At 38.7% G+C, this 15,619-nt stretch overlaps 1 protein-coding gene across 1 annotated transcript in view; it reads left to right on the top strand.

Annotated features, from left to right (window-relative positions):
• Positions 1-15,619, top strand: part of HSD17B4 (hydroxysteroid 17-beta dehydrogenase 4) — a 91,952-nt gene that overhangs the window by 36,461 nt on the left and 39,872 nt on the right. Inside the window, exons 10-15 of the mRNA XM_045069353.1 lie at positions 2,735-2,759; positions 4,727-4,855; positions 7,039-7,142; positions 8,666-8,902; positions 11,612-11,663; positions 13,973-14,044. Of these exons, the coding sequence (XP_044925288.1) occupies positions 2,735-2,759; positions 4,727-4,855; positions 7,039-7,142; positions 8,666-8,902; positions 11,612-11,663; positions 13,973-14,044 (619 nt within the window). The remainder of the gene's footprint in view (positions 1-2,734; positions 2,760-4,726; positions 4,856-7,038; positions 7,143-8,665; positions 8,903-11,611; positions 11,664-13,972; positions 14,045-15,619) is intronic.

Below are 15,619 nucleotides of genomic sequence, written 5' to 3'. Positions count from 1 at the left end.
ATGAAAACATGGCTGGTTTGATGTCTTTGTTCAAATGGAGAAAGTTTTATTTGGTTTGGGAACTTGGATGTGGAAGTAGAAGGATAAAGGGTTGGGTTTAGTGTCAGCGAGGCTGGGTTTTGAATTCTTTGAATTGCTGGCTCACTGGAATATTGTGCAGATTAATGTCCCTGAGTGTCAGTTTTCTTGTTTTTTTGTGGTGACAACTAGAAATCATACTTTTAATTTTTAAAAAGATTTATTTATTATTTGAGAGAGAGAGAATGCAAGTGGGAGGAGCGGGAGAGAGAATCTAAAGCCGACTCCACCCTGAGCGTGGAGCCTAGCACAGGGTTTGATCCCATGATCCAGAGATCATGACCTGAGCTGAAACCGAGTCAGATACTTGGCTAACTGAGCCACCAGGGCCCCCAAAATCATATTTTTAAAATCTTGGCATTGGATTTAGTACATAACAGTCAGACTTCAGGGGCTCCTGGTTGACTCAGTTGGGAAGTGTCTGCCTTTGGCTCAGGTCATGATCTCAAGGTTCTGGGATCGAACCCCGCATCAGACTCTCTGCTCAGTAGGGAGCCTGCTTCCCCCTCTCCCTCTGCTGCTCCCCCTTGCTTCTGCTCTTTCGCTCTGTCAATAAATAAATAAAATCTTTACAACAAACCAAATAAAACAGAAAAACCAGTCACACTTCAATTTTAACTATTCTATCGCTATAGAAGAAATTTACGCTGGGTGTGATACATGAGTAAACATAACTTACTATTTTAACTTTAAAAATAAACATTACCATTTTTCCTTGCTTTAGAGCTTTAAATGTTCATTGTAAAATCGAAAAGCACACATCTGCTAAGATCTAGTTTTTAATTCCACAAAGTCCTTTTAGATCTCTTTATGCCAATTAATCCATCTTTGATTCCTCATTTGGGTGTGATCTCTCTTTTTTTTTTCCTGGGACTGTTATATTTTAGATCCTTGCCCCCAACCCTTATTTGATTCTTTGTGGGAATAATGAACCTGTTCTATGAAGAATACTAGGAAATCTGAAAATATATCTTGGTAGCAAAATAACTTGGCTTAGTTTGAAGTGAATACTATATTAATCACATACTAAAAAAAGCTATTTAAAAAACAGTCTGCACATGTCTAAGTAGAAGAGTGTGCCCCCACTTCCTTAATCACAGCCGTTGAATGTAATTGTGGAAAATTAGAGGCAGAAAGAACTTTATATAAGACCTTTGCAAATTTACCAGTATTAATCCATCTGGGGCCCAGAACTTGGCCTACCTGTCTTTTACATCATTAAGGAATTTCATAAACTTTTTATGCTTTTTACATTTACATTTGTTATTACTTTTGTGGACAAAAATCATACATGCCTTTGTAGAAAAAATAAACTGGAAAGTTTAGAGAAGAAAATAAAGATCGTCAGCATTACCCCTATTCAGATATAACTACTGTTAGTATTTTTCTGTATCCTTCTAGGCTTTTTGTGCCTCTTAAATGAACAATCTTTTTTTTCCTTATATCTGCCTCTTAAACGCACAGCCAAACCTACTGAGACAACAAGGTCATTTTGTAGGTGAAGTTTTGTATGTTGTTCTTTTACTATGTTGTGAACATTTTTAGTGAGGAACATTTGGTGTGCATGATTGCTAAAATACAGTAAGAAACATCTGTGATATTCCAACTGAAACCTTGAAAATAAATTTTGCCACTTTGTTTGCAACATTCTGAGAGGTATCTAGAGTGTAGGATGGAGACCGTTTGGTTCAGTTGGAGCTCCTGCTTCCAGTGCCTGGGAGGAGCTTACAGCTTGAGGCTTCATTCCCCAAATGTGGTAAAATAGGGTCTCTCTCTTGTCTGTTACCAAAACCACTGTTGATTTGTCTGCTCTGACAGCATCAGGGCTAATGGGTCTACTGTAAAAGTTGTGGGCATATTCATATAGAGGAAAAGGGTGAAAAAGGCCTTACTTGGCTTAAAGCCCAAGGATGTGTCGTGTCTCTGCATACATTTTCTGTTGGCCTGTTCATGTGGAATTCTCATGGTAAATTCTGGCACAGTGTAGTTGTGCTTGAAGATTGACGACAAGATTTTTTATTTAATTTTATTTTTTTTTTTATGAGAGATTCTCTTCTGGGGATTCTCTAGGAAAAAAACTGATGTTTCTGTACAGCAATTAACATATTTGGTCATTTGCCTTTTCTCTACAAAAGATACTATAGAAATGACTGTATGTAGTTCATTCAGTCAAGTCCTACTTTTATTTTTCTTTTCTTTTTATTCCCTAGAACTTTCTAGAGGGATGTGTTCTTTTCCACCTGTGGTGTGCTGGACAGGTTTAATATTTTATTTTACCTTGATGGTTATCTCATGAAGAGCTGTCTCATTATTTTACATAAGGGAAATCTGGATTTAGGGAATTCACATAAATTGGTGAAGGTCACATAACTAGTAAGTAGAAGAATTAGTACGAAACCTTGGTTTCTGACCTCAGTCATGCTTTTCCGCCATACACAATTCTACTACCTTGTGTTACTTTCTGTTTTTACCCTGAGAAGATGAACAACACACAGTCCTGGAGGCTGGTGGGCTCTTGTAGAGCTGTTTTGTTTTCATCCATTGTAATCTAGCCCTCTGATACTCTTAAAGAGGTAGATGCCTGTTTTTCTAATTTAACAAATTCTCTGCGTGATTCACTTTAAATGGTGTAACTGTTTTTTCTTCTTTTTGGTAGGTTGGAGGAGGATGGATTGGAAAATGTAAGTCTCTTTCAGTGTTTGGTTTGCCATATGTTGTTTCTGTATTTTTTTTTTTTAAAGATTTTATGTATTTATTTGTCAGAGAGAGAGAGAGCGCACAAGCAGGCAGAGTGGCAGATGGGGGCAGAGAGAGAAGCAGGCTCCCTGCTGAATAGGACTTGATCCCAGAACCCTGGGATCATGACCTGAGCCAAAGGCAGCCGCTTAACCAACTGAGCCTCCCAGGTGTCCCTGTTTCTGTATTTTTAACCCCGAACATCCAGTTGGAACTGCATAAAGATCTTGCCAAATGCCTCACTCTTGGAGCTCGTGCATACATAGTCACACGCAAATGTGGTTTTACCAACAGGTATTCTAAAGTGTGGAAGCTGTTCTGCACGCCTTTGGCATTTTTAAGAAACTGTTGAGCTGTTGTTTTTCCTGTTGGCAGCCCTTATTCAGATCTTGTCTGTTCCTTCAGACAGCATCGTCTCTTTTTATATTGGTGTTTGTCCTTCCGTGTGTCTGGAGTCCCACAGGATCGTTCTAGCTGTTTCTGCAGAGAAGTGAGTGGGAGAGAGGGTGGTTTGGGAAAGCTGAGAAGACCCCTGTGCTAGGTGGCACACAACGGGAAGGTTCTCCAGTTCTCTCATTGGAGTCTTTTCTTCCTTGGGGTCATGAGGCAGCAGGAGGTGACAGTGAGGAATCACACGGACAACTTACGGAGACAGAGATTGCAAATGATACCAGGAAATTTTTCTACTTCACTCCAGTAGGAAATTCATTTGGCTTCAACCCTCTATTTCTCCAGCTCTCCAATCTTGTGTGCTCCAAATTGGATAATTGCTTCATGACATTTAAAAAAAAAATGTGAAAATTCCAGTATCTTAAATCAAGTTTTCAGTTGGTTGCTGGAATTAGAATTAATTGAGTTATTTAAAAGGTGATCATTATTGGAGGGTATTGTTATAACATAGAGTATCTATATTCTCATCATTAATGGCCATTCTCTTCAGTTATTAAAGTAATGTATACTACGTGAGTATTACTCAGTATATATAAGTGTCTCAGGATATCATTTAAGAAAAAAAAAATCAGTTGTTGAAATAAAAGCTCTTTCTGGGGCTTTATGAGTGGGAAAGCTTTAGAAGCAGGCTTTTCAGTTACTCCCTGAAACAGATCTTTAGTTTAATAATCATCAAAGTCTGACCATTATGTTTAAATAAGGTTACTAGTGGGTGTTTTATTCCTTGGGCTTTTTGAGAAGAAAATGGTGTTAAAAATTCTCCTCATAGAACTTATGCAGCAATAATGATTTTTGTGCATCTGCCCTATTCTAGTTGACTTCCTGTGATGAGGGAGCAAGAGCCAAGGGGAGCAATGGAGAATTATCTGAGGCTGTGTGATGTATTAATTTGGTTATCCGGGTCTTTGACCTGTTACCACCACCTGTCCTCACTTTGCTATTTAAACAAAGCTCTATTCTGTTATCTGGAAGTATATTACCCGAGCGATCTGGGGTCATGAAGTCAGTCTCTTGGTGTGATTATATATAATTTCAATTTTTCTGAGTCAGCCTTAATTCTACCTTTAGTAGTGTCTGGCAGAGTCAGAGGAGAGGTTTTTTTCCTTCAGCTTTAAATATATATATTTTTAATTCACATTATCCTAATGGGTTTGTTATTTCAAGAAAAATATATTTAAAGGGCTTGTAGTAAAACTCTTCAGATATTAGAACCTATTTTTCCGGGGATGCCTGGGTGGCTCAGTGGGTTGGGCCTCTGCCTTCGGCTCAGGTCATGATCTCAGGGTCCTTTTCGGGCTCTCTGAGTGCTTCCTCCTCTCTCTCTCTCTCTCTGAAAAAAATAAATAAAATCAAATTTCCTTTTTCTTGAAGTTGAAAAAAATTCAAAAGGCTCAGATGAATTTTACTTTCTGTGTCCCTCTTAAACTCTGTGCTCGGTGTCTTGTTTTGTTTCTGTGACCAGTACGCTGGGAGCGGGCTCTTGGAGCCATTGTGAGACAGAAGAATCAGCCAATGACTCCCGAGGCTGTGAAGGCCAACTGGAAGCAGGTCTGTGACTTCGATAATGCCACCAAGCCGCAAAGAATTCAAGGTAGGGGCCCACGTCCCTTCACTAGGCAATAGAGCGTTCTCTGCTCTTAGGGAATTGTCTTCTGTTTTAACTAGAGCACATTTTCTACTCTGGTAGCTGTTAGACCTCCTCACATTTAAGATATATGTATGCCAACCCTCTTTTCTGTTTTCCTGGCTTCTTACAATCCTGTGTTTTTGGCGGGCATCTGGGTGGGGGATGGGGCGAGGTGTTCACCCTTCCACGCTCCATGTGTCTGCTCCCTGTCGGACGGCTCATTTCAGGGTCTTCTGGTACCGAACCATATCCTCCTTACCTTACTGGGTTTTTCTCTATTGCCCTAAAAGTTCATTTAGGCCAGTTTTGTTTAGGCTTAGCTCATTTCTGTCTTGTGAGTAGATTTTGCTTTTTTTAGCACTTTGCCTTTGCTGCTGTTTCTCTGCCCTTCTCAAAGGCCCCTTCCTCCCCTTATCACCTCTCTAATTGTAGTGCTTCTTTAGAAATCTAAGCTCAAGCCGGGATGTTCACCACACCACCCCCAGATATTTCAGGCTACATTGATCTCTCTCAGCTCAACTCTGACTACTTAGCATCTCATCAGAGCTGCTTTTGTTTCATAGTATGTGGTTTCTGAACTGCACAGTGTGTTCCTTGGGAGGCAGAGACTGTGTCTTGTAAGCACTGCTTTTGTATTTGGTGCTGAACTCAGAGAGGATTCAGTAAATGCTTGTTACCATGAATTACATCTGTGGTCTCCACAGGAATAGACAGCCAGTACAAGTCACATTTTTTTCTAGTATAACTCACATATATGCATATAGTGTATGATGTTCAAAGGACTTTTCTGGAAAAGATAATGATTCAGTTACTTTACAGAGAAATCTTTTTCTTTTTTCTTTTAGTTGTTTTGTATTCAGTGTTTGTTAGGAGAATATATCTTAAAAACGTACTATTCTGGGTTTTTTTACCCCTCTCCTTCCTGACACTTTCCTGCCTGCGGGTATGCTCTCTGAAATTTTCGTTGTGCTCTTTCTCAATCAGATGATAGCATGATTGTTATGTTGTTGATGGTAGCATTTGCTGTATTCCATAGTTTGATGTTGGAGATAAATTTAGTCTGTGAATGATAGTTACCCATTGATGAAAATGAATGAAAGAAGAAAGAAGTACATTAAAAACTTTCCTCTGATGTCCAAGTTCCATTGTATTGCCTTAAAAATATTATAAGGAAAAAGCTAACTAAATGAATCACATAGTTATAAATGAAAAAAATACCTGTAAGTATTTGAAGTACAGTTAGAAGAAAAATCACACATTTTCTGTAGAACGGTTCTTATCTTCCAGACGACACAACTACTCCCCAGACAGCCTCAGTGACTGGCCAAGCTTGCTCGGTGTCTGAGCCAAGTTAGCTCAGGCTGCCTGTGACTGCTGTGGTGCCCTAAGCCTGTGGCAAGGTGACTTTCAGTTACAGGCCTCCCTCTGGTAGCAGTCTGAGTGGGGTGGTGAGAGGAGGATTCAGTGGCCCAAAGCCTCCCCATAGTATCCCTGATCACGTTGCATTCTGTGGTTTGCTTAGAGTTTTGGTCTAAGTTTGGAAGGAGGCCCAGAGCGCTAATGTTCGTTAGAAAGGTCCCAGAGTCTTTGGAATCTTCTGGCCTATAGGGATGCCTCGTGAAACTCCTTTCTTAACTTTTTTTGACCCCAGAATCGCAGCTTCTGAACCCTGTCTGGAATCTGTGGTCATGGTGATGTTTTTCCTTGGAAGATTTTTTAGTACCGTCTTCAAAGCTATTGCTTGAGATGGGGTGGGGGGGAACTCAAGGGTAATCTTGGCATTATTCCATCCTGGAGGAGGGGGCTGTGGTGGGGAGAGAACAGAAACTAGCTTTTCCTTCACCAAAGACTACATGTCTTTGGACAAGGGTCCGAGTCTGCGGAGTTGTAAAATCCATCAAAGACATTGCAAAGCTTAGAACCTCCTTAGAATCATAATCCAGGAAGAGGATGCTGGACGGTGCCTTGTTCTCCACTGAAAACCCCCAGTTACCCTTGGTCTGTTTCAGAGTCTTTGACAGTGCTTTTCTATAAAAGCCTGACCTTTCGTATTCAGTTCTGAGGTAGAGGAGTGATTATTGAACATGTGGTAGCTTTTCTTAGTCACGTCTTTAACAAGAGCATCTTTGTTGCTATTTTTTTTTTAGAATCAATTGGCGGTATAATTGGAGTTCTAAATAAAATAGATTCAGAGGGAGGAGTGTCGACAAATCCTACGAGTCAGGCAGCATCAACAGCTACATCAGCTTTTGTAAGTTGGGGGGAGAAGCCTATGTTTTTTCTGAAGATTCTCTCTTTTCTTTGTTTCTCTCTTTTCTTTTCTGTGATACGAAAATTATTATTTCCCAAGCTGCTAATTTATTGTTAAATAGGAAAGATAAGTGACAATGAAACTTCTCATAAAATATGTACTGAATAGTTACAGAATTTGAATAGATGTAGCCTTTGTAACTTTTACTTCTTTTTAAAAATTTTTTTATTTATATTTTTTGCTTTTACTTCTTTAGTATAATTAGACAAGTATCTTCCCCCTCTGCCCTTTATTGGTACCATTGTTAATAAGCCTACTTTAGTTACCATTTTTCTAACTTTTTAGAAAAAGATGTCTGTTTCAGTGTCTCTTTGAGGACTTTTTTTTCCCCCTTCTTTAGGGAAAGCATCTATAGATTGTATATTGGAACTATTTCAACATGGCTGCACATAGCCTCCCATTATGTCAGAAATTCTAATAGAAGTGTGGTTCTAGCTTGTGTGAAGTTTGCTGATTTACTATCTCGCATATTTAGCCTTTAAACAAAAAAATTGTATTGCGTAAATAAAAATAAATCATTTGATGAATTTGATTTTAAAAGTTTGTGACTCAGGGCAGACATAGTGATAAAGTTAACCATTTCATTTTAACCCTGCGAATATGATCGGGTTATAAATATGATTTTACTTTAGAATAGGTTTTGGTAAACTTTTTCAGGAAAGGCCCAGATAATAAGCGTTTTGGGCTTTATGGACCACATACTATTTCTGTCACATATTCTTCCTGTTTTTCCTTTTTTAACCACTCCTGAAAAATGTAAAAAGCATTCTTAGCTCCCAGCCCTTATTTGATGACTCCCGTTTCAGAATGAACATGATTGACAGTTGGACGTCACTCTTTTTTAACCTAATATATATTTCACACGTTAGCTAGACATATCATGACTAAGTAAAAAAATACAATGTCAATGAGATAAGGGACATTCCTAGCAAGGAACTGAAGGTAAAATTGCAATTTTACTAAAACCATTAAGAGGCAGTCTCATGTACAACAGTACAACACAGCATTATGCAGTGTTCGGCTCATCTCTTTACAGTGAATTTTATACAGTATCTCTTATAGGGCAGTTCACTATCCCTGTTTATGACACATTCATAATAATTATTAGTTTTTTTGTATTTTTGAGTGGCTAACTGTTGCTGAATCAGTAGGGCTTCTCACTATCAGATATAGGAAATTTGAAAATGAGACATACTGTTGCTAAGAAGCAAACAATGCAGAAGTACTTATCTGTAAATGAAGTCCTTTTCTACACTTTTTCTGATTGTTTTTTTATTAAAATAAAGTCTAACGAAACAGTTAAGAAACCCCATGGATTTCACCAGCAGGGCATTCTATTCACATCTCTTCGAAAGCAAGATAGGTGTGGCATGCAAGCAGATAGTAGTTTTGAAAAAAATTAAAATGTTAAGCATTGGACAGAAATATCAATGAGAAAATAATTTTCTCTATCTCTCTCATAGGCTGGAGCCATTAGCCATAAACTTCCTTCCTTTTCCTCTGCTTATACGGAACTGGAAACTATTATGTATGCCCTTGGCGTGGGGGCATCGATCAAGGAACCGAAAGATATGAAATTTATATATGAAGGAAGCACCGATTTCTCCTGTTTGCCTACCTTTGGAGTTATTATAGCTCAGAAACCTATAGTAGGTGGAGAATTATCAGAGATTCCTGGGCTTTCAGTCAATTTGGAAAAGGTATCCATAATAAGAAATCTTTATTTTGCTTTTTTTGGTTTCTTTAAATATGATTGATCTCTCTCACATTGTGTGTGTGTGTGTGTCTGTGTGCACGGGCGTGTGTGTACACACGTATGTGTATTAATAAAACTGGGGCACTTGATACAGGAATAAAGACTTTGCATATCTTTGGATTTTTCTTTAAGCATAAGAGAAGAGAGTTAGTTGAAGGGGCAAGCAAAAAGAATAAAAGAGCATTAAGGTCCCCCCGGCTATGGCATAATGTTCTTAATTCTCTCTCTGCCGTTTACTTGCTGTTTGACCAAGGGTAAAGAACTTCGCTAAGATTCAGTTTCCATGTCTATAAAATGGGGGTGATAATTCTTACCTGATGATACTGGTGAAGGAGCAACCCAGGTCATGATCTGGGAAGAGGATTTGAGGCAGAGAGAACAAATGTGGAAGGCCCTGAGGCAGGTGCATTCTTGGCTTATTCTGGGAGCAGGAAGGGGGCCAGTATAGCTGTGGGAGGAGCCAGAGGACAGTGGTAGGAGAAGAGGGCCTTGTAGTCATTAGGATTTCAGCTTATCACTGTTTGTAGTGTTTTGAGTGGAGGAGTGATAGGATCTGCCTGTGTTCACGCACAGGCTCATTTCTGCTACTCTGTAGATGATACGGGAGCCCAGCAGAAGCAGAGAAGCCTGTTAGGGGTCTCTTCTATAATTTATACAAAAGGCTGGATGTGAGGGAGAGGAAAAAGGAGTCAAGGATGAAGGTTTTTGTAACTTGGATGATATATGTGCATATATGTCTCTATACATTATTTATAATTACATGTAATATATTAACTATGTGTAGTAATTAATATAACATATTATATATCATAAGATAGATATATACAATTACTTTAAGGTGGGGATGATCAGGAGTTGGTTTTGGACACACCTGAGTTTCTTTGACTCATCCAAGTGGAGGTCTACAATGGGCAGTTGAATATATGAGTCTTGAATGTGGGGAAGAGGTGCTGCTGGGGTTCTTAGACTTTGATTGATGTGTAAAGACACAAGACTAGATGAAATAGTGTAAGGTAGGAATGTAAGTAGAGAAGAGCCTGAGCTCAGGAACCCTCAAGTGTTGAGAGGGTGAAGACATGTGGAAAAATTAGCCGGAGAGACTGAAAAGGAATGACTGGTGAGGGATGAGCTCTGATTATGAGCTCAGGTGGATGTGGTATTGAGAAGCAAAGCGAATAGATTGTTTCAGGAAGGAAGGAGTTGAACAACTGTGAGAAAGTTTTTGAGGTGAGGTAGATTTCATTTCTTGGAGTAAGGTTTCAGTACTGAGCCCAGGGATAACTCTTGAATCATACATAGAGCTATGAGCCCATTCCTCTGACTTTGATAATTAGAGGACCCATTTACTAGAAGGTCGATTAGCCCATTGCTGCTCTGAATCTGTAAAAACGGATTTTTAAAAAAAGATTTTATTTATTTGACAGATCACAAGTAGGCAGAGAGGCAGGCAGAGAGGGAGGGGGAAGCAGGCTCCCTGCTGAGCAGAGAGCCCGGTGTGGGGCTCAATCCGAGAATCCTGAGATCATGACCTGAGCTGAAGGCAGAGGCTTAACCCACTAAGCCACCCAGGCACCCCCTGAAAACTGATTTTTATTTGAGCATCTGATGAAGTTGGGAGGGAGGCAAGAGGTATATATACAAGTAGTTTGTTTTTTAGTCCCTGTCCCATGGTCTTTGCTGCATCCAGTTTTGTTTGGATAATTGAAGTACAGACAATTAAAGCAAATGTTTCAAATTTCTGCAAAATACTCCTTCTGAGTTGGAAGGAGTTGGAACAGTCATAAATGGTGTTCAGAATCTCTGGCAAGGAAGAGTAGCCATCTTGAATCAAAACCCCTGTCTTCCCAGCTTCAAGCCTCCAGACTTTGTGATACAGTGGACTGTCCCGCATTTGTCCCATTTGTTCCCTTCTGGGCTTGGAGAAAGATACGAAATTAAAGCCATCCCGTGCCAGTGGGTGTGGTCACTTGAACATGTTGATCGGGTTTTGTTTTTCCTGTCCTATTACTTTCCTACCCGTATTGATGTATTCTTGTTTCCATCCATTGAGGTTATGTGGCTATCAAGTTACACTTATCTACTAATAGATAATTTATAAGACGTATCTTATAGATAAACATATATCTATGGCTCTCTCTATAGAAATAGATAATTTATAAGCTATTACACCAAGGAAATGTTGATATTGATAGTTTTTTACTTTGAACGTGGTTGTAAGGTTTACTTTTGTGTTTTACTGAGTTGTTTGTATGTGGTATGTGTGATTTGAAATTACTTTACTTGCATGGCCAGTTTGTTTATTTTTATTCAACGACAGTTATTAAATACCCAGTATATTCCAGACACAGTGATAAGCTTAGTGTTTGTATTGGCAAATAATCCATAATTATCAGTCAACAAAGAGTCATGAATGCCAAAAAAGAACGCAAAGATACCTTTTCTGCTTCAGAAGCTCTGACAGTCTTTAGATTGGGAGACTGATTAATTTTGCATCATATGCTTAAGAAGTAGAAGCGAAACCGAGACAGGTAATTTGGGGGAATAATGACGTGAGTGTGTGGATGGTGAGATATCACTTGTGATTAGCAGTATTCACAGCAGAACCTGTGAGACAGGAAAGTCGGCTAATAAACTTGTGTTTATTCTGCCATAGGTTCTCCACGGGGAGCAATACTTGGAGTTATATAAACCACTTCCCAGAGCAGGTGAGTTCATGATACACTGATTTCTTAATCATACCCTCGTTTTATTTCCTGACTAACCTTCCAAACCATTGTGTGAAGTGGGCACAGAATGACTTAAATAAATCATATGGCAAGGTGCTGATGTGCCTGTCAGCCGTTAGAGTAGATTGATGCGAAGGAGTAGCTGTTTTGGTGACCTTAAACTTTGTCCTGTTATGGTCTTTATTAATAAATTACTTCAGAGTACTGACAGTTTATCTCCACGGATGTATATGTTATTAGCAATGGAAAAAAGTCTTTTCTAAAAGTATGTGTATTCTAAACCTAGTAATTGTGTGTAATCTACTGTGATTCCTATGAATATAGTTTTTGATTCCTTTCTCAGGTGTTTATATTGGTAGTGATTTTCATTAAGCAAACCACATTAAAAGATACAGCTGAATTTCTTGGAATTAACTTTTTCCTATTTTCTTTTACAGTAAATAAAATCACATCTGCCTTAGTAATGAATTTTCTTTTTCTCAGTAGTATCTGACTAGTTCAGTTAAGCTGCTTTTCTCATTCTTCCACTATAATTTGACAGATTTGGTTTATTTCACTGCTCTAATGTCAGCATGTTGTCTAAATACTGACCATATAAGATGGCAAAATTAAAAAAATGTTTATCATTTCACATTATATAATGTAGAGGTCAGCACATAGCTGGACTCCTTTAATGTTTCCCCAGATCTTTTTATTTTACTAAAAATGTTGTGAGATTCTTACTGCTTCAAGCCGAAAAGCTTTATTGCAGTGTATTACAGCCCACGTTTTCTGTGAGGCGGTGTCCAGTGTATGACAGCTGCCTTCAGGTATCCACTGGTCACCTACCATGTGCAAGGCACAGTTTTCAGTTTTAGATGAATTCTCTAACCAGGCTACATCCTGAAACAGTCTGTTACTACATTGTATTCTTTTACTGTTATTTTATTTCATTTTGTTATTTTTTATTTTTTTTTAGGAGGGGAGAAGGGCAGAGGGAGAGAGAGAATCTCAGGCAGGTTCCATGCTCAGCATGGAGCCTGACATGGGACTCAATCTCACAACCCTGAGATCATGGCTTGAGCCAAAATCAAGAGTCAGACACTTAACCGACTGAGCCATCCAGGCACCCCTTCCTGTTATTTAAAATAAACTACGGATTCTGGATCCCAGCCAGGAAGGTTTTGTGTGCATGCGTGTGTCACATGCGTGCAGTGTGGTGGTGGCCCTGATGGCAGGGGCAGAGGCCAGAAGGGTCCCTCTGTGGTGCAGCCAGCCTAATGTGGGTTCGCTTGGGAACTTGGGTGATGAGGAAAGCAGAAATGTGTGAGATAGATTTCTGCCTTTAGGGATTTCTGCCTAAGGGATTTTAAGAGAGAGATGAAGGTATATACTAGAAAATGATTACAACGGGGGTGCCTGGCTCTGTTCATTGAGCTTTTGGTTTCGTCTCAGGTGTGATCTCAGGGTTCTGGGATGGAGCCCTGCATCAGGCTTCCAGCTCAACGGGGAGTCTCCTTGAGCTTCTCTTTCCCTCTCCCTCTGCTCTTTGCCTTCTCATTTGCGTGCTCTCTCTCAAAAGTAAATAAATCCCTGAAGAAATGATTATGACTGAATAGAGATACAAATAGGAAGGTGTGAAAAACATTTCTCTCAATTTCTCCTACCTTTCTAGTCTCAAGGGATGTTTCTCATGAATTATTTTTCTTTAGTAGCTTCTGTACATTTACTTTAGGCAAGTGTTAAAGTTTACCTTAGTAAATTAGTAAATATGGATATTCAAAATCCGAGACATGAATATTTTAGAATCTCTTTAAACTGTAGGAAACCATGGTATGACTGCTGTTCACGGTCTTCCCTTCAAACCTGGCGGGCGATGAGACATAGGGCCACAAGCATCAGGACACTGATGTCAGTGTCTCTGTGTCTCTCAGTGGCTCATTTGTTAGCCATGATGGTACTTTCAGAGGTTGAGTGACCCCCTCCTAGGGGTGAAAAAAAAAACATTACATTGAGTATGAGAAACCTAATAGAATTTAATTTTCTACGTAGTTTAGGATGTGCTGGTCTGTAGATTTTCTGGGTATTGAAAGTTTGATCTTTATTATGTTGCTACTTGTTGCAAACATAGTGACTTAGGTATTCTGTTTCCTTTTAATATTGAATTACTCAGCATTAAATTGAAAATTATTTCAACTTCATAGTTTTGCTGAACTTACAGTGTAAATTATGTTATGTTCTCTCCTAGCTGAATGTAATGAGCTGATGATCTTCAAGAGTCTATTTATTTATTTTGCTTTTCATTTTAGGAAACTTAAAATGTGAAGGAGTCATTGCTGATGTCCTAGATAAAGGATCCGGGCTAGTAGTTCTTGTGGATGGTAACTCACTTCTGGTTCTTTCCATAATATTGTTACATTGATAGGTCTCATATGTAATGTAGTACCTCACACTAGAAAGTGATGGGTAGGTTTGTGTTCATTTTCCAGTTTGTGAGAAAGCAAGACATAAGCGTTCTAAAAATGTATAAGGTCTTAGAAAAGAAGCGAAGGTGGGGAGAAAGAGTGGGTTGGGGTAGGGGTGGGAAGATGGGAGTTTCCAACAAAGCACAGAGCTGAGAGGTATGGGTTAATGTAGAGCATGGTGGGAATTCAGCTCTTTGGTGTATGAACTTGGCCAGAAGGAACACACTGATAGCCATCAGTGATAATTAGCCTGTACTGTAAATATTCTTGTCTTTGTTAGCTCTTTGGAACTTGGAACGCATTTGACCCCTGAGTCATTTTCACAAATGGTAGTTAGGTTCCTAACGTTGCACATTCAGGCCATTGAACTCAACTGGGACTTACACACTGGAGCCACATTTTTCTTTGCAGTGGGGAGAAAAAAGGTTACAGTAGTTTAAATAAATGTTGAAATGCTAGTAATTAAACATCAGCTAAAGGTACGCATCACTTAAAATCAAATTATTCTAAAGTTTAAGAAGGTAAGAAATAGATCTTTATTGTGAAAAAATATAAAAATATTTTTTATATAAAATATAAATGAATTATAGTGGAAATTTAGTATTGTCTGATAGTTCGCATATAGGCTTCATCATTTTTGTTCTAACTGGATATTAAGTTTTACTGTGTATGCTGTTGAGGACCTTATCTTGTTTTTACTGAATCATATGCCGGGAACGTTTCTGATGCTCTTAAATATTTTGCTACATTGTTTGTGTTAGCTCGTAGAGTTTCATCGTATGTCTGTTCTCTCTCTTACTCTTTCTCATTGTCCTCTTCCTCCTCCTTTTTCTGTTGTAGGTTTTTTGTTTTCTTGTCATTCCTGAAGCTGGCTGTCATTTGGCCTTAATTCTCCTCGTTTTCTTTGACTCTTCTCCCCGTGCTACCCAATATGTAATATACCACAAAACAGAAGTTCTGCTGTTGACCTTAGCTTTCATGTTGACTTTTTTCTCTTGACCTACTCCATTGATTTAACTACAGCTTGGTAATGGATAATAATGTATTAGAAGTTGTAGACAAAGTATATATGAAATGAGATATCCAGTTTCCTATGTAATGAAGAGAAAAATCTTATTTTAAATACAAATTGCCATGACTTCCCTTGTTTTTTGTTATAATTAGATTTTTTCTTAGTCTGCCATTCAAAGTCATATTTCTAGTTTCCTAGAGCCGGAGACACAAGACTGTATTCAAATTCTCACTGGGAAATTGTCAGTGGAAAGAGGGACAGTTGTCCTACATTCATTCATTACTTATTCACTGACTTGCTCAGTCATGTCATATATTCATTAATTTACTAGTTTATTTCATATTTACTAGGTGCCTTTTCATTCCCAGGTACTATTCTGATATCTGGGAATAGAATGGTGAGGAAAATGCCCATGATTCTGTCCTCCTGAAGCTTAGACCTTCATTCTCACAATTTCTTTTATATTCCAGATTCTTTTT

This window comes from Mustela putorius, unplaced genomic scaffold (assembly GCF_011764305.1).
Source record: "Mustela putorius furo isolate JIRA1106 unplaced genomic scaffold, ASM1176430v1.1 tig00003923_pilon_pilon_pilon, whole genome shotgun sequence".
NCBI classification, from domain to species: Eukaryota; Metazoa; Chordata; class Mammalia; order Carnivora; family Mustelidae; genus Mustela; species Mustela putorius.
This window is presented reverse-complemented; position numbering and strand designations above follow the sequence as displayed.